This window comes from Hyperoodon ampullatus (genome assembly GCF_949752795.1).
Source record: "Hyperoodon ampullatus genome assembly, chromosome: X".
NCBI lineage: Eukaryota > Metazoa > Chordata > Mammalia > Artiodactyla > Ziphiidae > Hyperoodon > Hyperoodon ampullatus.
This window is the reverse complement of record NC_136913.1, coordinates 8,630,816-8,656,751: the sequence shown is the minus strand read 5'-3', so window position 1 is coordinate 8,656,751 and position 25,936 is coordinate 8,630,816. Positions and strand designations below refer to the sequence as shown.

The 25,936-nt window shown below is 42.4% G+C and overlaps 1 protein-coding gene across 2 annotated transcripts in view; it reads left to right on the top strand.

The window, feature by feature from the left end:
* Positions 1–25,936, top strand: part of ARHGAP6 (Rho GTPase activating protein 6) — a gene marked incomplete at both ends in the record, with an annotated part of 490,865 nt that overhangs the window by 196,583 nt on the left and 268,346 nt on the right. The window contains one exon of one of the 2 annotated variants that reach the window (XM_079727901.1): positions 25,656–25,700. The exons of the other annotated variant lie outside the window; for it this stretch is intronic. Coding sequence (XP_079584027.1) covers positions 25,656–25,700 — 45 coding nt within the window. Of the gene's footprint in view, positions 1–25,655; positions 25,701–25,936 lie in introns of those variants that run through there. 2 annotated transcript variants of the gene reach the window in all.

The window sequence follows — 25,936 nt, the reverse complement described above, 5'->3', positions numbered from 1 at the left end:
CTATAAAAACATGTAAATGCCTGAATTAAAAAATACTTTATTGCTAGAAAAATGCTAACCAGCCTCTGAGCCTTCAGCAAATCATAGTAGTAACATCAAAGATCACCGACCACAGACGACCAACAAAAATATAAAAATAATGAAAAGGTAACTGTGAGAATTACTAAAATGTGAGACAGTGACACAAAGTGAGCAAATGCTATTGGAAAGATGGTGTCTGTAGACTTGCCCGTTGTAGTGCTGCCACAAGCCTTCAATTTGTAAAAAAGCGCAATATCTGTGAAGCGCAATAAAATGAGATGTGCCTGTATTTTTATAACTGAAAGTTTGTATCATTTGACGGCCTTCACCCATTCCCCCCACTTCCACCCCTACCACTTACCTCTGGCAACCACCAGTCTGTTCTCTGTATCAGCTTGGTTTTTGTTTTTGTTTTTTAGATTCCACGTATAGGTGAGATCATACGGTACTTGTCTTTCTCTGTCTCACTTGTCTCACTTAACATAATGAAGTCTGCACATTAGTGTGATTTTTTCCCAGTGTACTTAATATCCAACTTGAAGGAGGGGGTGTGGTCTGTTTGATGAGGAGTGGACTTTGCTGAATCACACAGCAAGAAGACAAAGGGAGGGCAAGAAGAATTTCTGCAGCCGACCTCGGTATCCAGGTTAGGTGAGGAAGGTGAGTCCTTATCTGAAGCTGAGAGCGGGCTGATTATCTGGAAGAAAATCAAGAGAGGAGGAAGGAGGGGGTGCTCCAAGACTGGAATATTTGAGTTTAAGATTCCAAAATAGTACAATTAGGGTGGAGGCATGAGAGAGGGTGGCTGGATTTGCTTGGAAGTGAAAACCATTGCAGTTAAGGTGGTAAGCATATGTGTGGAGAAATACGTGTTCACTCCTCTTGTACTCCTTTCTTCTGAAGTTTGTCTTGGTTATTGCCAGTTCCCTTAACATAAGAGCTATCTCACAGTGACCTTGAAACATTTTAGCACAGTTATGTTCTATAGAGTAGATATATCTCCATTATTTAAAAGCACTCACCACAGCAAATTAAAAACCCTCACTCTTGCATTGGGAAATGTACATATCAGCCAAACACTTTATGTCAATTACAAATCATTTATGTAAATTGCATTGCTTCAATCGAATGCTTTGCAGAGTTAGCATCCTTTAGAAACATCTTTCTTGGTAGAACAATGTATTTTTGACTTGTGATTGTTTGCATGTTCTTTTTTTTTGCTAAGTCTGTAGATAACATTCTTTCTTGAAGATTATTAATTATATATACAAATACCCTCTGTGAAAGTGTCCACTTGAAAGAGGCCAGAGATCTAAGGCAGAAGTTAGCAAACTGTTTCTGTAAGGGACCAGAGAATAACTATTATTGGCTTTTCAGGCCAGAAGGTCTCTGTCACAAAAACTTGACCTTGCCTTTTTAGGCCAGAAGCAGACATAGACAATATATGAACGAATTGTGGCTGCATTGCAATAAAACTTTATTTACAAAAACAAGCAATGGACTGAATTTGGCCCACAGGCTGTAGTTTGCTAACCCCTGATCTAAGATAGTAAAAGACTCCAGTAGGTTGTGTAATTTTGTGAGAAAGTCTCCTCAAGTACAGATTTTAATTGGTTTTACTTTTTTTGTATGAAGGTTTTATTTTTTTAATTAATTAATTAATTAATTAATTAGGCTGCGTTGGGTCTTCGTTGCTGCACACGGGCTTTCTCTAGTTGTGGTGAGCGGGGGCTACTCTTCATTGCGGTGCGCGGGCTTCTCATTGTGGTGGCTTCTCTTGTTGCGGAGCATGGGCTCTAGGCACGCAGGCTTCAGTAGTTGTGGCTCATGGGCTCAGTAGTCATGGTTCATGGGCTCTAGAGCGCAGGCTCAGTAGTTGTGGTGCACAGGCTTAGTTGCTCCACGGCACGTGGGATCTTCCCGGACCAGGGCTCAACCCTGTGTCCCCTGCATTGGTAGGTGGATTCTTAACCACTGTGCCACCAGGGAAGTCCTTGGTTTGACTTTTCAATGTTGACTTTAACTTTTATGCCATAGTTTGTTATGACTCTATAGAAGGGAAATAACTTGTAAATGATGATGACACATGGAAGGTTCTAACTATGGATGGGTTTATGGAAACCTAATAGGTCATGGTAGTCTGTTGTAGACAGTCATCAGGTTTGTCATCTTAACTTGCTTCCTTGAACACTCAAGCATGTCCTCCCTGGTCTTGAAGAAATGTAAGTATCTGGCACTGCAGTGCCATTCCCTTCAACCATGTAATCCATAGGCACAAGCCAAACGGTGTAATTCAGTGTTTGCTGTACAGATGCCTGTATTCTAAAATATTTTCTCATGGAAATTTGGCGTCTTGGACTGAAAATCTGTTCCCAGGTTTTAGAGACTCTTTATTAATAAGCACCTTTTTTTGATAGTAAAATGTAGCTTGACCAAAAATATCTCTGACAAGATGTCAAGACTTAATGTTCCTCTTGTGATTTAGCAGACATAGTGAAGTAGGAGAATACTTCTCCACAAACAGATATTCCTTAAAATGTCGATCAGAGTTTTGTTGTTTCATTGTCCCATGAATATACTTAAATACTTAGTATTAAGGCTTATTAAATATTTACTACTGAGGTTGTCACTCTCTGAGGTGGTTTGATGTTTCAATCAGGGCCCTGAAGGGCTGTTTTTGATCAGGCATTCCTTGGAGTTAAATGTGTGTACATTGGTAGGACAGGAAAGGAATGGAATGTCAACTTTCTGCCAACGACTCTTTTGGCTGAAAGAAAATTTTTTCTTTTCAGTGTGAGTCACATGGAGAATTTATCTTAGGAAGGCATCAAAAAAGAAGTGAAAAGCAGTTAAGAAGAAAAAAACCTGCTTACATCCATGTTCACCCTATTCCCACTGGAAAATGGGTACCAAGTAGCATTTTTGGTTACTGCTTTTTTCTTTTTAAAGCAAAACTGAATTTTTGAATTGTTCATTTGGAACATGCCCAGATGGAATGAGCCTTATTCAGGACTCACTGTGAAAGAAGATAGCAGAAAGCATGATCTGCTTTTCTCACTCTGAATATGGGAGTTCTCATCAGAATGGTCAGTTGGGGCAACTTCAGGGAATAATATCTGAAGGGATCCTTTTATCCCAGATTGTAGAGTAAAAACAAAAGAATTCATTAAGAATGATTAGCTTCTGGATGGAATAAATTAGATTTACAGTTTATTTCGACATGTTACTTGAACATATACAATCATGAGAGGCTGACACTCAATTTGTTAATCCCTCTGCATGAAGCAACTGGTGAACCCTTAACAGGCTGTGATGAAAAGTTAATTCTGCCCAATTTGTGACAGGATCTCCCTTCCACACATTCACTGAGCATAGCAGGTAGTGCATGTGTTTTAAATCTCATGCCATTGTGCTTTGGGATGGGCATGACCCATCCTAGGTATTTCTCTAGCTTCCGCTCAACTCTAAGTAAGGGTTTCTTAACCTCAGCAACCTTTGATGTGGGGCCAGATGATTCTTTGTTGTGAGGGCCGTCCTGGGCCCTGTAGGATGTTTAGCAGCATCCCTGGCCTCCACCTACTAGATGCCAGGAGCGCCCCTCCATTTCTCCCACACTACCCCCTCCCCGTTATTGCAACCCAAATGTCTCCAGACATTGCCCAGTGTCTCCTGGGAGGCAGAATGGCCCTGGTTGAATAACACTGCTCTAATTTGATATCGCACAGCCCTTGGTTTGGTATCGTTTGACTGATGTTCTAAAAAGCATTGGCCACAAGCATAGGCTTCTTTCTGCATATTTGATCCCTGCTTTGCATTGAGTGGTGGAAGGAAGGGGCTAAATGTGTAGGGTGTCCACACATCTAGATTTGTCCGGGATAACTGGGTTTTTGTCTGTTGCCCGGATGTGATTATTAAGTAACATCACCCTAAAGAGTGTCTGAATAGGGGTGAAAATTATCCAGCTCCCTTGAAATTCGGGGCACTTTGGCTTTGGAGAATGGGTATGAGTTTTAAGGGCTCCTACAATCTCAAGAGGCTCTCTTCCTCTACAGAAGTCTTTGACTCCTTCCTGTCCTGTTTTGGAGCCTGGAAGTTTAACCATTTCATGCCCGTATGGACTACATACTCAAGTCTTGAGCCTTAACTCCTAATGACTTCAGTTTTTGACCAGCTAGGCAAAGTGAGCTCAGACAATAGGGAAAAGAACAGTGCTTTTAAAAGAATTTTCTTTTCTCCGTAGAGACAGTTTAAAGTTCTAAGTAAAGAAAGACTTGCTACTGATTTTATAATGGCTTTTATACTGGCTTTTACAATCACACTATTACTGGGGTCAGGCTTCCTGTTTGGAAAAGTGCTTTGCAATACTTCAGACAGAAGACAGTGAGTTTAGAACAGACTGGGCTACAATAGAAGGGAGGTGAAGAAATCAGAGGTAGTTTGAAAAGCAGTCATTCCTTTGGTCTTAAGAATAAGGAAAAACATTTTTTTTTTTTATTCCTCAATAAATCCTGTCACATGTAGAACAGACTGCTTGTGAAAGCCTTGAGTGGACGTTTGGATTGTGTGGTTCCTGGCATGTACCTTTGCTAAAAAGAAGCGCACAGAAAATCTCCAGGTAGTAATATGCACTCTAACCTGTAATCAGAATCGGGCTCCCACCTGAAAATATGACAAGATTTTCAACCCATAGTGAAGGCAAGATAATTATGTGAGAACACTCCATTCCAAAGGTCAGCATTAATTTGGTTATCTGTAACTCAATGCCAGCTGAGATTTGATTTTTAAAGTAATACAGATTCATGGAATCTATGTGAGATGTTGGACATATAATCTCCCTTCTTCCCCATACTTTTCTTCTTTTGTCATCCTCCTAGAGCCTTTATCTTCTCTTTAGCCCAGACAAAACCCTCTGGGTCTGGAGGGCCAAAGTTACAGATCCCTGACTGGAAAAAAAAAATGAGGCCAGTTGGCTTCACCTACTGACAATTCCTTGTCCCAATCTCCTTGACTTCACATTGTGATGTTTTTTTCTCCCTGGGTACACCTGGCATCAAAATTGTAATGGCTGTTGTCTCTAACACTGAAGGTTGTGTCTTTCTCTCCAATGGATTTCAGTAGATTTTTCAGGTATTTCCTGGGTCTTGTTGCTCTTCCCTCTTGGCTGTGAAATTTGAGTTGGCAACTGTGCTGTATTTCCCTGTGGTTCTCAGTCCAGTAGCCTTCCATTGAAGCGATCACCTCTAAAACTGGTCTTTAGCTTAAAATAAATAGCCGCTTGTAAACTAAGGGAAACTGACTCTAGAGAATATGATAGAAGTGGCTGTTTTAAATCATTGAATTAGGTTATGCTTTGGAAAGTCTATTTCATACTTCCAAGTTACATAGAATACTGTCTTAGGATATAGTCTTTTAGGAGGGTGTGACCTTGGCTCTATAGAACTGCAAGGGACAGCAACCAGGAAATGTGAGCCCCTCTACTCTGCCTTGTAAGAGAGCATCGTTTGTGAGAAGAGATTCACCTGAACCTCAACGTAAATGCACTCAGAATATAAGAAATCAGTCTCACATTAGTGTGCCAGAAGACTAAACAATGCCCCAAATAGTGTAACTTTGAGTTGCCTAAATTTAGAGCATTAGTCTTATAGGACTCTATGCCTATTAAGAGGCTACCCAGCCCTGCCCTTTGCCTACAGACTCCAAAGTCACCTTTCTTTAACTGTCTTTCTGACCAAAAATATGCTATCATTTTGCCTAATGAAGTATGTTCTTCATCATCTTTAGCATAAACATTCTCATCACAAAGAACTATTTTTTGGAGCACTGACTACACATGATGAACTTACTCTGAAGTATTGTGGGCACAGAGAAATATGGGTATTTCTTCTCGATGAACAAGTACATGACCAAGGGGAGGAAACAGGACAGAAACAGTGAGGGGGAAAGCACAAAAAGATAAAAGAGCATGTGCTAAGTGTTCAGTGACAATGGATGAAATAGCTAAACAATAAAGCTGAAGGTTAAAATTCCAGTAAGGAGTTAGTAGGAATAAAAATATAATCAAACAAGATGGGAGTTTTCTTTTATCCATTAAGAATTCCACTTGGCTGTCAGAAACAGAACTGAAATAAGAGTGTCTTAGACAAGGTAGGTGGTAAGTTTTCTCACACATAAAACAAATGAAAGGATTGGGCTAATATAGCAGTTCAACAATGTCATTAGTGTCTCGAGTTCTCTCTGTTTTGCCATTCTCAGTGCCTGCTTTCCTATTCTAGATTGTCTCATGATCACAAAATGGCTGCTACATATCCAGCCATCATGCCCATGTCTTGGACAGAAAGAATAAGGAAGAGGGGAACTCAGAGTGTCATCCTTGCTGAGACAGCTTCCCTTTAACAATTTTCTAGAAGCCTTCCACCCGACACTTGGTCTCTGATATCTTTAACTTTTTCAGCCAGGTATTATGGCACCTCCTCCATCGTTATGGTGCCAGTAAATAATAGAAGAGTAGATGTTGGATAGACAATTAGTAAGCTTTGGTATACAATTCAACTTTTGCTAATATTTAAATATCAAAACCACGTAGTTCTTCTAAGCCAGAGGCAAACAAACCATGGCCCGTGGGCTAAATTCAGCCCACTGACTATTTTGGTAAAGAAAGTTTTATTGGGACTCAGCCACACCCATTCAGTTATGTGTGGTCTATGATTGCTTTTGCACTGTCACCGCAGAGTTGAGGAGTTGTGACATAGACTGTCTGGCCTAAAAAGCCAAAAGTATTTTCCATCTGTCCCTTTACATGAAAACATTGCCAACCCCAATTCTAGACAGATAACTGAATGGAAAAATGGGCAAAAGACTGGAACACACACTTTACAAAAGAGATCTCCAAAGACCAATACTTTTCATATGAAAAGTGCTCCAACTCATTACTCATCAGGGAGATGTTAATTAAAACCACAGTGCAGTACCACTGAATGCCCATCAGAATGGCTCTAATTAGGGAAGAGAGAGAGAACTGACAATATCATGTATTGCATTAATATGAGACAACTGGAATTCTCATACATTGCTTTTGGCAGTGTACGTTGGTACAAATACTTTGGGAAACTATTGGGCAGTATCCACTAAAGCAGAATATATGTACTCCCTACAATGGAGTATTCTACTCCCAGGTATATACCCAACAGAAATGCCTACCTATGTTCACCAAAAACCATGTTCTAGAATGTTCATATTGGCACTATTTATTAATAACCCCAGGCTGGTAAAATGTCTCTCGACAGTGGAAAAGGAAAACAATCATGTTTTATTCATACAATGGAATACTTCTCAGCAGTGAAGATGAAGTACTGCATGCTATAACGTGCAGTAGTGATGAAAGACACCAGATGAAAAACACATGGTCCACTGCAGTATTCTGTTGATCCAAAGTTCAGAAAAAGGCAAACAAAATCTATGATGGTGGTGGTCAGAAAAGTGGTTACTTTTACCAGGTAAAGTTGGGAGAGGGTTTTTCTTGTTCTGGGTAGTCATTATACAGGGATGTTCACTTAGGCAAAATGAACTGAATTGTACACTTATGAATTCAGTACTGTTCAGCTTGTATATGTATTAAATTGTACTTCAATGAGGAGCTCCCCTCCCCCAGAAAAAGAAAAAGAATCCATATCTCTTTAATGTTGGAAACCTTGCAGTGGTGCTCTCAGCCAGTTTTCTATTAAAAATGTTGCCTCTGATGATGTGTTCTTCCTAATACAACCACAGAAGGCTACACAACAGGCCTGGCCCTTTGTTTGAGACTATGTTTGCATTCTAGTCTCAGTAACAAATGGAACACATTTTCTGTTTCCGGCTTTCTGCTTTAAACTCCATCCCCGCTGACAGTGTGGCCACCTAGGTGGTCTCAGCTCCAAGCAGCCCCTGACGAGGATAAGATGGTTGTATCTAAGCTGCAGTGGATTAACCCACTGAGCAGACCCCTACCACTGGGCTTTCTGGCCAAAGGAGAAAGTGAAGGCTGCAAGGTCAGCTGAATATGGAATTTATGGATCCTAAGAAGGCATTTTGGAAGGAGGGTTTCCCCCCCATTTCTGTTTAGTCTTAACGTTGTGAAGTTGTAAAGAGGCGCTGGAGACTGAGGGAGCTGTTTGTATGCTGTGTTGTCTGCCTCAATTGCACTCTTGAATTTTGGCGGGCTGCCCAGTCTTGTGTGGGAAGTTGCTTAAGATGTGTGCACTTCTCCAAAACATCAATTTTAGATTTTAAAAAGGATTAAAGTATTATTCCTCCAAAGCCAGGAATTGAGGCAGCTTTTAAAAGAGAAGTTCAGAAGAAATAGCCAGGTCTTTTTAAAGAATTACCCAAACTTCTCGCTGATACATTGAGTTAAATTTATTCCCTCCCATGGATGCAAGTGAGAAACTATAAAACAAAGGAGAATATTAAATGCTAAAAATGAATAAAAGGGATGTAATAATCGAAGCATTAGACTAATTGATAGCCATACTTTTTTTTAAAAAAGGCACTGCTATAAACTATTTAAAGAATTGAATATTTGTATATAAATCATTATTTTTAAATTAATTAATTATTTTTGGTTGCATTGGGTCTTTGTTGCTGCGCGCGGGCTTTCTCTAGTTGCGACAAGCGGGGGCTACTCTTTGTTGCGGTGCGCTGGCTTCTCATTGCGGTGGCTTCTCTTGTTGTGGAGCACGGGCTCTAGGTGTGTAGGCTTCAGTAGTTGTGGCACCCGGGCTCAGTAGTTATGGCTCGCGGGCTCTAGAGCGCAGGCTCAGTAATTGTGGCGCATGGCCTTTGTTGCTCCACGTGGCACGTGGGATCTTCTCGGACCAGGGCTCAAACCCGAGTCCCCTGCGCTGGCAGGTGGATTCTTAACCACTGCGCCACCAGGGAAGCCCTATATATAAATTATTTAACTAATTGAATAGTTGTAAATAAATCTAGATATTCAATCTAAAAGTTCTGGCACGTACATAATGTACGTGTACATTCTTTGTACAAAGATGTACTTCTTTTCATATCTCATAATTATCCAAAATATTTAATTTAAAAAGACATCATTTTATGTACCTTACAGAGACTTGAGACTATGTATGTGTGTATAAATATATATAATCACATATATGTGTGTATATATATTTGAATACATATGTGTAGACATTCATGACATTAAAAAAATTACCATCCCCCAAAGGAAAGAAAAAAACAACTGGCAATTGATGAGAAAGAACTGGAGCCAACTGCTTGTGAGACTTTCTGAAGATTTAGATTATCTTGATGCCGCTTCCCAGGTCTGGTGTAGCACCTCAAAGAATAATTTTTTTGGAAAAAAATCCAATTATCAGTTTAGCAGAAACCCCAGAGAAATTGCATAACTTGCATTTTTGTGGAAATTAAGATCTGGCCGTTACAAGGGAAAGAGTCACCCACCCAACTGCTTTGGTCCCAATATTTGGGTTACTGCTGCTTCCAAGGGGGTTTCTCTTTAAGGAAATAACTTCCATGTTCCTTCCCTTTTCTTCTTAGCAGTCCTAGGAGGAGAGTGGAGTTAGGGGGCTGGGCTGTTGGAACAAGGGTGCCGTTGCCAAACTCTTGTGATCAGAAGTTAAGTGGGCGCCTTGCTTTGTGGGCCAAAGCATTTGGAGAGCCTCATCTTAGGAGAAGTAAATTATGCTGCCCCTTGGCGGTCCCTCAGTGTTGAACCAGGAAGGAACTAAGTCTCAGTGTCTGATAACAGATTTGAACAAGGGTGAATGTGCAAAGATGGGACTCAGACTTGTCAAAGCTCAGCCTTTTCATGGGATTTTGAGTGGATTCTGCTTGTTTCCTGAGAAACCAAAGTAAAGAGCCTGACCTCCTAGATCCTACATAAACTGCTATGCTTTGGGGAAGCTCCCCTGTTCTGTGAGCCACGTTCACCTCTTGGTCATGTTGAACTCCCTTGAGAGAAGCCCTTGAATATATTTATTCTATAACCTAAAATGGCAGCCCTGAGATTGGACAGCATCCCTGTGATTTCCTGTGGACTTTCCTTTTCTGGAGAAGTGGTTTCTTCTTTCCTAAGGGCCAGAATTATGATTTTAAAAGGTTTTACTTTTCAATACCACATCATAGTGTCTTGATGATAAGTGCGAGCCATTTGCAGCATTCAACATCTGGGCATGGGAGTCAAGACTGGTCCAAGGAAATGATTCTGTTGGATAAATCACCAAGTTACTCCAAGCAGCAATCGCTGCCATTGTAGTGATTCTAGACTTGCTGGTGCTATAACTACCAAATGCTGATTGTTCTCATCTTCTGGAATCATATTTAATAACAGTATTCAACAAATATTTCTCCAGTGGTTGCTGTGTAGTAGGCATGGGACTAGGCTCTGGGGGTAAAAATATGACTATGACAGTCCCTATCTTCGATGAGAGCAGTGTTTCAAGAGGAAACAGAAAAGATGGTCGCTGTGATAGAGGTATGACCAGAAGGCTAGCAGAGCCTCCTATTGCAGGGTGGTGAGGTGGGTCTGTAAGGTCCAGGAAATCTAGAGAGGCTCGTGGGAGTTATACAGGCCAAGGAGAAATGGAAGGTGTGGGGGGAGGGAACTGGTGGATGTGATGGAGAAAGAAGTGTGTTACAGGTGGAGGGAGTTTACCCCTTGAAAACAAATGACTCATATTCAGTATGTGACTTAGAATTTCAAAGGGCATCTCCCCCAGCAAGGAGGCAGGAAGGAGGATGGCTGCATTTGGGATGTTCAGAATGTGAAGAGGATGCTCTGTGCATCATGCTAGTTGTAGAAAATGGGTTGAATTTCTGAATACCTTCCAGAATCTCAACCAGTCTGGAAATTTTATATATACACATTTGTCTCTACAGTATGGCATGACTTCGAAGTCACAGCCTGTTGAAAAGTTGATGCCATAAAAATAAATAACAATTCAAGTTTGCTCCCTCTGAATGACATAAGGTTTTTAAGACAGGACAAAATCGTCAGACTCTAAGGGCCAAATATAGACATGGATGTTCTAGAATCTTCTGCTTTTCTGGTCTCAGAGCACATGGCATGCTGTGTAATTGAATCCAGTGTAGATGTGTGCAAACTCCATTTAGATTTGGAGTGATGGATACCAAGGAACAGCATGTGTCCAAAAGCAGGTTTACACTTGCAAGCTGAGGGCACAGGGAAAGCTTTCCTTTCGATGAGACTTAGAAAACACCAATCAATGAGAAAGAAATACCTTGACAAATGATTTGAGACTAGTGCATACAAACACAACAAGGGAATGTTGGCTTTTGGTTATGATTTATATTGCTCTAGAAGAAATGGGGGTGGGGCTGCCTTCTACAGCCCAAATGAATCCCACATACGTTTACCTGAGACTTCTAGAAATAACATAGGTATGTCTCTAAAAGCTTAGATATGTGGAAAAACAGAATCCAGTTCGGAAGTCTGCCTGCCCTAAACAGGCTGCTTTATCTTAGGCCAGTTGTCTGTCTGTTTCAGGTCTATAAATGAAACAAAATAATTGAGATGTTAATAGAAACGAATATATGGAAGATATATTTTTTTCCTTTGGACTTATAGAACTCCTACAGGAGGGAGAAGATGAAAACCAAAAGTAGAAAAAAAATCAAATGAAATAAAGTGCTATGTTAGTTTTCTAAATCGGGGGTCAGCGAACATTTTCTGCAAGAGACCAGATATTTTAGGCTGTTGAAAGCAGCCATAGACAGATACATACATGAATGGATGTGACTGTGCTCCAGTAAGACTTTATGTATGGATGCTGAAATGTGAATTTCACGTAATTTGCATGTCATGAAATATTATTCTGTTGATTTTTCTTTCAACCATTTAGAAATGTAAAAACCATTCTTACTCCTATGCCAGATCTGAGACAAACATCTCTCCTCATTTGTTCTTTTAGAACAAACAAAACAAAACAAAGTTGAAGTACAACATGCTTTCTTTTTCAGGTTTTTTTGTAAATTATTTGAGTGATGGTTTGTCACCTTTGGTATTTTCCTGGATTTTTCTCGAATGCTTTATGCCCCTGATAGAATGCTTTGGGCCCCTGTAGCACTTTCTAACATCAGTTATCATGCGTATATTAAGTGCTCATCATGAACTGAAATCCTGGGGACAGACTTCAGGGGAAAAGAAAATATTAGCAATAGAAAGTGGTATAGAAGCTCCTCATTTATGGAATTTCAACTTGTACAGTTTCATAGGTACAAACAAAACCATACTCTGGAGTAAAGCCCTCTGGCTTTCTCTTCACCGTCAAAACATGCGTTAAGAGGTTCTGGGAGCTCTCTGTTTCTGCTTTTTTTCCCCCCTTGTTTTTCAGTTTATCTAATATTTACAGTACTTCTGTTTGGTGCTGAGGAGTTGTGCCATTAACCCCATCTTGTATGATAACCTCAGAGGAAATGAAGGAGAAAATGCTAGTAAGAAGTAGCAGAAGACTTCCTTGGTGGTGCAGTGGTTCAGAACCCGCCTGCCAATGCAGGGGACACATGTTCGAGCCCTGGTCCGGGAAGATCCTACATGCTGCAGAGCAACTAAGCCCGTGCACCACAACTACTGAGCCTGTACTCTAGAGCCCGCGAGCCACAACTACTAAGCCTGCGTGCCACAACTACTGAAGTCCTCACGCCTAGAGCCCGGGTTCCGCAACAAGAGAAGCCACCACAATGAGAAGCCCTCACACCACATCAAAGAGTAGCCCCCACTCACTGCAAGGAGAGAAAGCCTGTGCACAGCAACGAAGACCCAGTGCAGCCAAATAAATAAATAAATACATTTTAAAAAAAAGGAAGTAGCAGAAAGGAAGGCAAGATAGAAACAATTTTTCAAAATCCAAGTAGGCCAGAAAAATTGTTGCAAGTCCCTTGGCAGGAAGAATAGTTTTGAGGACAAAGACCTCATCATGCAACCTGAGAGTTCTGTACCTGTGTGATAATAGCAAAAATTGATATAGAGCTTATATATGCCCAGTAAGGTTCTAACTGCTACACACACACACACACACACACACACACACACACACACACTTGCGTACTAATTTAATCCCCAGAAAAAAGATGATAATCAACAAATGATGTCATAAAATGATTGATGAAGCAGAGAAAAATTTAACTGTGTGTTTGGGGATCAACATCTTAGACTTATTTTTTTTAGTTGAAGTATAGTTGATTTACAACATTGTGTTAATTTCTGCTGTGCAGCAAAGTGATTCATATATATATATATACACACACACACACACATTCTTTTTCATATTCTTTTCCATTATGGTTTATTACAGGATACTGAATATAGTTCCCTGTCCTCTACAGTAGGACCTTGTTGTTTACCCATTCTCTACATAATAGCTCACATCTGCTAACCCCAACCTCCCACTCCATCCCTCCCCCAACCTCCGTTCCCCTTGGCCACCACAAGTCTGTTCTTTATGTCTGTGAGTCTGTTTCTGTTTTGTAGTTAGGTTGATTTGTGTCATATTTTAGATTCCACATATAAGTGATATCATATGGTATTTATTGTTCTCTGTCTGGCTTACTTCACTTAGTATGATAATCTTTCAGTCCATCCATGTTGCTGCAAATGGCATTATTTCATTCTTTTTTATGGTTAAGTAATATTCCATTGTGTGTGTGTGTGTGTGTGTGTGTGTGTGTGTATATATATATATATATATATATATATATACTTTATCCATTCATCTGTTGATGGACATTTAGGTTGTTTCCATGTTAGACCTGTTTATGATAATCCAGGGGAAGGAAATAAACCCAGTAAGTAAAGTAACCTAGTTGTGGATGGTTCCACGGGTTTGCAGCTTTTGGAATCTACCCAAACTTAAAGTCCGTGGCTAAATGACCACTGGAGATGCTAAAGCTGCTGAGAAATTCCCCCTAGTGCTTGTGGGCAGATTAACCACTTCAGAAGATTTTCAGCATATGAAATGAAATAGGTCTACTGTGGGCAAAGATGCCAGATAAAGCATTTATCAGCAAGGAAGGGGATAAGCTGTAGTGTAGAGTCTTGGAAGATCAATTCATACCTCACCTTGCTGGAAACACATCTGGGGGCTGCAAGCTTCTACCCTGCTCAGGATATCTGGACACAGAAACAGTCATAAACAGCCTTTAGAGCTTAATAAGTTTTCAAGCAAAAAGTGTAGTGGACACTTGCTGTTGGTACTCTGCCCAGAATATCTCAGATCTTGACCAGTTCTGTGTGTCAGTTCCATTCCCCAGCTTCTGTGTGGTTTGCTTCTAATGACCAACATCTGTGAACATCTTCAGAGGATTTCCCTTGGGGTTCTTGAGCAGTTTCCCTGCACCCGCAAAGAACGAGAAGTGCCTGGGAATTTACATCACCCTGGGGCCTCCCGTAGCCCATGACTGGTGGCTGTGAGAATATTTAAGGTCAACTCCTTTGGCTCGAGGTGGGGCAACTCCAGAGCTCCTCTCAGCATCAGGCTGAGACTGAGACCCTGCCAGAAATCACACCATTACTTGGCTTCCTCCCTTTTCCTACCCTGTTACGCTTACCCCTTACCAGTCACTCCTGGGAACATGTCCTTAATACATCACTTGCCCATGAATCCTTATCTTAGTCTCTGTTTCTGAGGAACGCTACCTAAGGCAAGAAGCAACTGTATTATTCAGAGAGAGAAATAGCACAAGGCCTTCAGTTGGCATTGAAAGAATGAATGAAAGAATGGACTGAATGCATTAGTAGAAGCCAGTCTTTAGCCTGAACCACACATGTTGTAGTCAGGGAAACAGGAAAGAGATAAAACATTAGCTATGACATTTTAGAGTTACAGGTCCTTTAGTGAAACTGCTTACATAGTGCCGCCTCTCTAGCTGATGATCATCCTAACAACTGCCAGGAAGAAGACATCAGCACTCCCCAGCATAGCTGCCTCCTTCGCTTGCACTACTCAGTTTATCATAAAGACCTTCCTTCTGTCCTTCCTTCCTTCCCTCCCTCCCTCCTTACTCTCTCTCTCTCTCTGTCTCTCTGGTTCGCAGCTTTTATGGAGGTAGAATTCACATTTCATACAATTCACCCATTTAAAGTGAATAATTCAGTGGGTTTTCGTAGACTCGGAGTCGTGCAGCCTTCCCCACAATTAATTTTAGAACACTGTCATCACCCCAAAAAGAAACCTTATATACCCTTTAGCTATCACCTCCTCAGCTCCCCAGCCCCTCATCTCCCCAGCCCTACACAACCATGGATCTACTTTTGGTCTCTGTGGATTTTCCTATTCTGGACATTTTGTATAAATGGAATCATATAATACGTGGTGTGTATGCACGTGAAGCATGATGGCAACCAAAGTTGAAACAGACAAAAGTCCTCGTGTGATGCTTAGATTCAGATATGTTAGGATTATTTTGACTAGAAGAACAATTTTTTCCATAAAATAGGGTTTCTCAACCTTGGCACTCTTGACATTTGGGGCCAGATCATTCTTTGTTACGTATGTGTGTGTGTTGGGGGGTTAGGGGTTGGCTTGTTCACTGTGGAATGTTTAGCAGCATCCGTAGCCACTACCTACAAAACACAAATAGCACAGCCCCTAGTGTGTCTGCAGACACTGCCAGATGTCCTCTGGCAGACAACGTTACCCCTGGTTGAGAACCACTTTCATACAGCATGGTCCCAGAGAACAAGAGTCAAGAAATCAGGCTTGGTTCCATTGCACTGCAAGGCAAAGAAGGCCCTGCTGAACTGTTGATGTTTACCTTTATATGCCAAGCATTCCTTGGGGATCTGGAACTCTCTGGCCCATGCTCTGTATTTGGTGGATTAATGGGATACAGATAGGTTAAGTGACTTGGCAAACAAAGGACACTCTGTTTCATTCTCATTTTATTACACCCCTGACAACAAATTCTTAACGTTTGTCTTATATGTTCTGCTCCCTATAAAAATGGAAATCATAATCACAAAATAGATTAATTTGGGGAGGGGAGAACTGTTACATGTGAAATTGCTTGGAATGCTCCAGGCACTAGAGTAATGTCAGGTGTCGTCATTCAAACACTGCTGAGCCTCCAAAACCAGAGGTTTTTGAGGACGTAACAGTGGTTTCCTTGGGTGACTAGTCAAGTGCTCCAAATGACTCCATAGCTACTAGTGTTGATCACACCAGTGGCCAGTTTTTGCACTCTCTGCTAGCCTCTTGACATGCTATGTTGGGTGCAAACCCACTTGCATGTAGGTTCCAAAGCTCGACCCTACCATTCTGCTCTGGGGGAATTTCTCCTTGTTTCTTTCCTTGGCGCAAGACCCACTCCACTAAAGGAAAATGTGTTGCTGATGTGAGTTGTACTCCTAAGTGGAAATTATTGAAGGTGAATTTCTTATGTCTACGAAGGGTTTGTTTCTCAACGTCTGTACTCTTGACGTTTTAGGCAGGATAGTTCTTTGTTGTGGGAGGCTGTCCTGTGCGCTGTAGTGTGTTTAGCAGCAGCCCTTGCTTCTACCCACTAGATACAAGTGGCACCCCCACACACAGTGGTGACAGTAAAAAATATCTCCAGACATTGCCAGGTGTCCTCTTGGGGGAAAATTGTGCCCGTCGAGAACCACTGGCCTAGGAGATATAGGTGGGGCACTGGCAGTGTCTGCCTACCTCTTTCATAAGAAGGCACCACAGCGATCTAATGAAAGAGTCTCTACTTTGAAACATACTGGAATGGCCTGCAAAGAGATTTGGACCCAACTTCATTTACACTTCAACTTCACCATTTACCGGCTGTGCAAAACAAGTGAATTACCCTCATGAATAAAATGGAGATAATCATAGTTTCCTCCCACAATTATTCCGAGGATCCAGATTTGCTGTTTGCAAAGCATCTAGTTGGACAAAGGGCCAGTGACATAGGTGCTCAGTGATTAGTGGAATCGTTATCATTCCAGATAATCATTTCAGCACCTGCAGCATTGGTGGTGTCACAAGTGTTCCGCAGGCTTTACACGCTTGCAACACCACGCAGAGGAAAGGAGGTTGTAAGTGGTGGGGTAGAGGCAACAGCCTAACATTAGATTATGGAGACGGTGAAAAGTAGCTTCTTGATTCTCCAACTGTTTCTTGGGAAATCATAACTAGAGGGAATACAGTCTCTGCTTTTTTGCCTAATGAGCCTGAAATAGAAAATTTATTTTAGAAACATCTCTCTGTGGATACTTTTGTAGGGCACTCTCCTTGGCTCCAAGGCACTGAGTAGCAGTTCTCCAGTGAAGATATCAAAATGGCAAGAAAAGGACAAACCAGTGATGCTAAACTGAACCTATTGTAATGGTCACTTTATTCTCACCCTGTCTCCCTCCCCTTCTTTCCCTGCATCCATAGATCATCAGATTCTTAGTTGTAGTTGTTGATGTCTACCTTCTTGATATTCTTTACAGTAGGGGTCAAGGCTGAGGGCAGGAGTTCTAGGTGACACTCTCTTCTCTGTCCTTTGTCACCAGAGCACCGGGCACCATTCTTGGGACCCATAGGAATGCCTCAGTCACTGGTCATTGGACCAGGGGTGTCTTCAGCCTGGGGGTTCTCTCTCTCTAATATACCTGGAGAAAGGAATGGGACGCTTCATTCTTCCTTGGATCCATCCCATCCCCATATCCCTGTTAAGGTTAAAAGGAAGGGGGGAGTGCACTATGGCTGTAGAGCAAAATGGTAATTCCTTAAGGGGCACTTATGTTTACAGTTTGCTGAGATTCACCCCCCCAACACTATACGCTGGACTTCTGCCTAAAAATATGTCCTCCCTCAGAAGCATAACTGATGTATCCATTGCTCTTACCCATACATGTGGACGGACTCAGCACTGGTGTTCCCAGTGCTATGACCCTAGCAGGGCTGGTAGGTCTTTCTTCACTTATAAGAGACATGATTTTGGACAAGGAGGACCTTAAACTTCTTCCCCATCTCTCCTTCCTGATCCTGCAGTTTGATTTCCTGAATTTTATCTTTGTAGCCCCATGAGAAAACCTAGAAGAGAGACAATTCTAAACTATGTTCAGCCTTTATATAAACTATGTTCAGTCTATTTATACTCTAGTGTAAATAAAGATTCTAATTGGTACAATCAGTTTGGAAAACGGTTGGGCATTGTCCAGTAAAGTTGAAGATATGCATGCCTATGACCCAGCAATTCTGTTTATAGGTTTGCACCCTATACAAATGCAAGCACATGTGTACAAGGAGATATGTATAATGATGTTCAAGCAGTGTGGTTTTCAGTAGTCCAAAACTGGAAAGGATGCAAATGTCCATCAGCAGTTGAAAGGATAAATATTGGTAAACACATACAATGGAATAATAGACAGCAATGGGAATGAACAAACTACAGCTACATATGATAACATGGAAGAACCTTAGAAACACAAAGTTGAGTAAAGAAGCCAGATGCAATAAAAACATACGTATGAATCCATTTATATGAAGTTAGAAAGCAGGCAACACTAAGCTCTAAGATTTGTGGATACATAACTTCCTAAAAAGCAGTGGTTCTCAAACAGGGGTGATCTTGCCTCCCCACCCCCAGGGGACATTTGTCAATGTCTAGAGATACTTTTGGTTGTCACAATTGGGGGAAGGAGATAATACTTACATCTAGTGGGTAGATGCCAGGGATGCTGCTAAACATCCTATGATGCATAGGAAACTGCCTCCACAACAAAGAATTATTGGTATGACACCAAAATCACAAGCAACAAAAGTAAAAATAAACTATCGGGACTTCATAAAGCGAAAAAGCTTCTGCACAGCAAAAGAAACAGTCAACAAAGTGAAAAGGAAATCTAAAGGATGGGAGAAAATATTTGCAAACCATGTATCTGATAAGGGGTTAATATCCAAAATATATAAGGAACTCATACAACTCAATAGCAAAAAATCAAATTATCTGATTAAAAATTGGGCAAAGACTGTTGGTGGGAATGTAAATTGATACAGCCACTACGGAGAACAGTATGGAGGTTCCTTAAAAAACTAAAAATAGAACTACCATATGACCCAGCAATCCCATTACTGGGGGTATACCCTGAGAAAACTATAATTCAAAAAGAGTCATGTACCACAATGTTCACTGCAGCTCTATTTACAATAGCCAGGACATGGAAGCAACCTAAGTGTCCATCAACAGATGAATGGATAAAGAAGATGTGGCACATGTATACAATGGAATATTACTCAGCCATAAAAAGAAATGAAATTGAGTTATTTGTAGTGAGGTGGATGGACCTAGAGTCTGTCATACAGAGTGAAGTAAGTCAGAAGGAGAAAACAAATACCGTATGCTAACACATATATATGGAATCTAAAAAAAAAAAGTCATGAAGAACCTAGGGGCAGGACAGGAATAAAGACGCAGATGCAGAGAATGGACTTGAGGACACAGGGAGAGGGAAGGGTAAGCTGGGACGAAGTGAGAGAGTGGCATGGACATATATACGCTACCAAATGTAAAATAGATAGCTAGTGGGAAGCAGCCACATAGCACAGGGAGATCAGCTCAGTGCTTTGTGACCATCTAGAGGGGTGGGATAGGGAGGGAGGGAGGGAGACGCAAGAGGGAGGAGATATGGGAACATATGTATATGTATAACTGATTCACTTTGTCATACAGCAGAAACTAACACACCATTGTAAAGCAATTATATTCCAGTAAATATGTTAAAAAAATAAAAAACGGGCAAAGGGCCTGAATAGACATTTTTCCAGAGAAGACATACAAATGGCCAACGGGTATTTGAAAAGGTGCTCAGCATCACTAATCATCAGGGAAATGCAAATAAGAACCATAATGAGATATCCCCTTACACCTGTTAGGATAGCTATTATCAAAAAGGCAAGAGATAACAAGTATTGGCAAGAATGTGGAGAAAAGGGAACACTTATACACTGTTGGTGGGAATGTAAATTAGTGCAGCCATTATAGAAAGCATTATGGAGGTTCCTCAAAAATTTAGAATTAAAAATAGAACTACCACATGATCCAGCAATCTCATGTCTTGGTATGTATCCAAAAGAACTGAAATCAGGATCCCCAAGAGACGTCTGCATTCCCATGTTCAGTGCAGCATTATTCACAATAGCCAAGATATGGAAACAACCTAAGTGTCCATCTATGGATGAATGGATAAAGAAGATGTGGTGTATATATGTACAGTGGAACGTTATTCAGCCATAAATACTCCTACCATTTGAGACAACATTAATAGACCTTGAAGGAATTATGCTACGTGAAATAAGTCAGACAGAGAAAGACAAATACTGTATGATCTCACTTACTTGTGGAATCTAAAGAAGCTGAACCCAGAAATAGAGAATAGATTGGTAGTTACCAGGGCCTGGCAGTGGGGTAATGAGATGTTTGTCAAAGGGTAAAAACTTCCAGTTATGAAATAAACAAATTCCGAGAGGTCTCATGTGCAGCATGGTGAGTATAGTTAACATTACAGTATTGTACACTTGACAGTTGCTAAGAGGGTAGATCTTAAGTGTTCTCATCACACACACAAAAATGTTCACTATGTGAAGTGGTGGAGGTATTAACTAATCTTATTACGATACTCATTTCATAATATGTATGTGTATCAAATTATCACACTGTACACCTTAAACTTTTACAATGCTGTATGTCAATTATAGCTCAGTAAAGCTGGGGGCGCGGGGAGAAGAATGATCTGTCCCCAAGTATCAGTAGTGCTGAGATGGAGAAACCCTGTTATAAAAGGGAAGCAAATAAGTGAAGTCTATAAAGACAGGGCAGTGTCTGCCCCTGGGTTGGGGTCGCGGGGGAGGGTGTTATAATGCAGCTGAGGCACACTAGCAATACTCTAGTCCTTGACCTTGGTGATGGTTAGATGGGTGTATGGGTGTATGTTTTGCAGTAATTCATTTAGCTGCACATTGTATGTTATCAAATTTCCTGTTTCAAAAATTTAAAAATACTCTTGGAGGTGGGTTGACAAGGTAATAGGATGGAAGAGTATAGGAGGTGGGTTTGGGGGAAGAGGTTCCCCATCCAAGAGGGTCCCGTAGCCACTCTGTCAACAGTGACAGGGCTGGGTGTGCAAGAAGGGCCTCGTGTTCTGATCTCAGTGCGTTTTAGTTCTCACATGGGCCTTCAGCTCCTGCTACACCCTGAAGTTGAATTTGCTTCCATGGATTTAGGTAAAGTTTTCCTTAAAAAAAGTCATCACCCTTGGGTTGTCACGAAATGTGGAAAATATTAACTCAGCTTATAGGCAGGCAGAGTAAATACAAACAGGGATTTTAATTTAAATGCCCTGGCAGCAAGGGCAGCCTTCAGTACTGGAAGTGCTGTAATATTTGGGGACAGGAAGTCATGGAAATGCCACGGTTAGCATGACATATTTTCTCTTAAAAGTGATGCTAGTAGAGGAACTCCTAGAGATTATTTTTGAATCCTCTCTGGGGGAAATTATAAACATCAGAGAAATTTATTTTTTAAAAAATGACCAAAAGAGAACATTAGCCAAGCAGGCTCTTAACCTAACCAGTAAATGATGTGAACTTCAACCTTTTCTGAAGTGAGGTTTTATGTGCTCTCTTTATCTCCCTCCATCACCCCAAAAGATCACACCTGAATTGCAAAACCACCTGCCATTTAATGCATAGTTTAAATGACCTAGAACAATACCTGCAAATTGTATGCACTTAAAAATATTTATTGAGTAAGTAACCTAGTGAATAGTTAAATAACATGGGAAGGATACTTGGAAGCAGAGAGGTACAAAAAAGAAATTGTTATTAGAGTGGTGTTTAAAATATACAATATACTGGGGGCTTCCCTGGTGGTGCAGTGGTTGAGAGTCCGCCTGCCGATGCAGGGGACGCGGGTTCGTGCCCCGGTCCGGGAGGATCCCACGTGCCACGGAGCGGCTGGGCCCGTGAGCCATGGCCGCTGAGCCTGCGCGTCCGGAGCCTGTGCTCCGCAACGGGAGAGGCCACAGCAGTGAGAGGCCCGTGTACCGCAAAAAAAAAAAAATAAATAAATAAATAAATAAATAAATAAAATATACCCTGAAATAGATTCAGATAAAAATAATGTGCAGAATTTAAATTGTTTAAGATTTTTTTATTGAAGTATAGTTGATTTACAATGTTTCAGGGGTAAGCAAAGTGATTCAGTTATACACACATATATATATACACATACGTATTCTTTTTCAGATTCTTTTATATTATAGGTTATTATAAGATACTAAATAGAGTTCCCTGTGCTATACAGTAGGACCTTGTTGTTTATCTCTTTTCTATTTAGTAGCGTGTATCTGTCAATCCCCAATTCCTCATGTACATCCCCCTTCCCCTTTGGTAACCATAAGTTTGTCTTCTATGTCTGTGACTCTATTTCTGTTTTGTAGATAAGTTCATTTGTATCATTATTTTAAGACTCCACATACAAGCGCTATCATATGACTAAATTGTTTAAGATGTAACAGACCTGTTAGAGTTCTGCACAATCTTCTAGATCCCTTATCAAGTCTTGAACAAATGGACTGAGAACTGAAGAGGTGTGTGACTCACTCGGAGGTGAACTGAAGAGTCTTGCAGCATGAACTGATGACTTCTTCTCTTAAATGCTTTGTCCTATCTCCTCAAACCTTTCAAACACAGAAAAACGCAACCCTATCGCCCTGGAAAATTTAACTCCAACTTAGCAATGACAATTTAGCAAGAAATCTGCTAGCAGGCAGTAGTCATTCCCAAAGTATAAGTACACAGTTTGGGAGCGATGGATTATTTTTGGCTTACAATAATGCCGTTTAGTGACTTCATAAAAGTTTCAAAGGCAGAATACAAACAAACCAAAATCTAAGATGACCCAATTTTAACATGGAGGTGACATACTCAAGGGTAATGATCAAAGGATTATATATAAGGTTTTTCTAAATCCACGGACCCACCTTGTATTGTGTATATGTATTAATAATGAAATAGTTTTTGTAGGAAAAGGGATTTTTAGCTTTGAGGGCTTAATGGCAGGTGTGACAGAGGAACTCTCCTAAGGCTGGAGACTTCCTCCTTCTAAATAGAGCAGCAGGAAGCAGAGGTCCCCAAATGGGGGCATTTGTGTGTGCATGCCCTCCTCTGGCTGCTCCAGCTGCATTCTCTTAAGGATGCTGTGTGGCGAAGCTTGTGCTGGTTCTGTGCCTCATTCTGAGGGTCTTTGAGGACATAGCTCTAAAGGTTGCTTTCGGCAGCAGAGCAGAGTGAAAGTGAAGAGCGGACTTTAGTGTGTTGTTTTTCCAGCTCTGCCTGGACGTGTCGGGGAGCAGGGAGGGCCTCCGAGGTGAAGGGGTTCGCTCCCACTTCGCAGAGGAAAAGGTGATCTGCGCAAGGCAGGCTGCAGGGAGGAGACTTGGGCAAATGGTGAAATTGACTTTCTCTTAAGACAGGTAGCACTCTGGCTGGAAGTTCCTGGTTTTGGCAGAGGGTTGAGTTTAAATTTATTTTTATGTTATTGCAGCGTAAAATACACATAGTGAAGGGTGTAAATTACACAAATCTGAACTGTACCACTCAGTGAACTTTTACATATGGGTGTACTTGGGTAGCTGTCATACAGATCAGGATTCAGAACATTTCCAGAACCCTAAAAGGTTCCCTTGTATCCCCTTCCCAGTCAGCACCACTTCCCCATCTTGGTAATCATGATTCTGGCTTCTATCACCATAGCTCACACTTGCCTATTTCAGTTCAACATCTGAATTTCAACTCCATAATAAATAAATGGAATCTTACAGTACGTCCTCTTTTGAGTCTGATTTCTTTCTCTGGACACAGCATTTGTGAGAATACTCCATGTTTTTGTGTCTATCAGTAGCATTTTCCTTTCACCACTAAGCAGTATGTATTCCCTTCACGCACCAGTTGATGGACATTTGGATTGTTTCCATTTTGGCCATTCTGCTTAAAGATATTTTGAACATTCTTGTACATGAGAAGGCCATTGGCACCCATTTCTCTATATATCTAGGAGTGGAATTGCTGGGTCAGAGGGTAGGCGTATGATCAGCTTTAGTAGATATAATATTACAGTTTTCCAGGCAGATGAACTGTCATGATATCTAGTAGTAGATTCTTTAGGATACCTGCACCCCTGGCTTCACATTCTCACTGCTGTTTGCAACTATGCTGCCAACTGTTTTAAAGTCTTCTATGCCAGTGGGTGGTTCGCCCAACCAAATTGTAAGGACTCAAACACAGGGGCTGCAGCCTATTTTCCTAGCCCTCTCCCCAGCAGGTGGAGGGTCACCCAGGGAGTCCAGTATAGTGGGACCCTGAAGAATTGACACAAGCCACCCACAAATCCATCTTCCACTTGATCGCCACCCCTCTTGGGCTTGGATTGATTGATTTCACAGGGTCTGGAGTCTCTACTTCCGGCCCCAGACCCTACCTTTGTCTGGATGCAGCTTGTGAGAGGCTGCAGGTAAATCACAGACTATCAGGCCTGGGGAGGGACCTTGGCACTCTTCACGATGTTTTAAAGTGTAGGCTTCCACGAGGGGATTGTGGAGCAGAGGCCAGTTTTCGGTGGTGTTGTGAATCTCCAGTGTGTGCTAGAATGATTTGGTTTATCTGGCAGAATTTGCACATAGTGGACGTTTCTTCTATTTCCAAAACCTTGCTGTGTTGTTTCCCGATTTGCTAAGACATAGAAAGGAGGGCTCTGAGCACCCCGCCCCCCACTCAGGTCCAGCCTGGCACCCCTAGTCCTCAGTTCCAGCAGAGTTCGGGCAGATTTTCCAGGGCTCCCCCTTCCAGCCCGGCTCCCTAGACACGCCCAGGTCCTGCAAGCCCTCTGAGACTCAGTTTGCCCAAAGCGGCCCGGCCCCGCAAGCCTCCAGCCCTGCCGCCCCCCCTCAGCAGTTCCCTCGAGCAGCATTACTTGGTCCCTCTCCGCTTGCCCCCTCCTACGGTTCCCGCCCCTGAGACTCTCCCAGAGCAAGGCTTTCCGAAGACCAAAGACTGAAACTGCATCCTCGCCGGGCTGGTTCCGAATCGTCTTTCGGCATCAGACCCACACCTCCTTCAAAGTTAGTCAAGGTCTCTCTTTCTTGGAAACCCAAGCTCGCCCTCTCGCTGGTGTTGAAGGCTTTAGCAGCCCCAGCCCTGGCATCCCGGGTCCCACGGACCTGGGCAGGGGCGGGGTGGCAGGAGTTAGGAGCGCCGGCCGTCCTGACACCTGTCGTGGGCGCGCTCGGTCGCTGTAGCCCCCAACAGCTGGCGGCGGCGGGCGCGACTGGGGCCAGCCAGGAGCGGAAGGAATTAAATGCCCGCCCATCGAATCTGACTCGGCCTCCCCCTCCTCCCCCTCCTCCCCCTCCTCCTCCTCCTCCTCCTTCCCCTTCGCAGTCGCCTCCTGCCTGTCCCCGCCGGCTCCGCGGCGCGACGCTGGTGCCCGGGACGCTTTGCACCGCGCTCCGGGCACAGGCAGCAGGGCTCGAGTCCGGGGGCTGCCCCAGGATGGCGGTAAAATAAGGGGACCCCGGAGAGGCGCCACGACCCCAGGCTGCGCCCGGGAGCCCGCCACTCCTCCCCGGTGGCGACATGGGGGACCCGGTGTACCGCGAGAAACCGCAGCTGCACTACGCGGTGAGTGTCCCGGCGCGCTCAGAGGCGACAGGGGGCGCCACTTGGCCGGCCTGGGAGGCGACAGCGCGGGGTTGAAAGGATCCGTGGCTCCCCAGAGGTCCTCGGTGTGTATGGCGGGTGGGTGGGTGAAGAGTGCCGCGTGCGTCACCCCGAGTGTCATCTGCTCAGAAACTCAGGTGCCCCTTAGAAGGGGAGCCCCCATCCCCGGAGCCCGTGGTCCGTTGCCCCGCACAGTG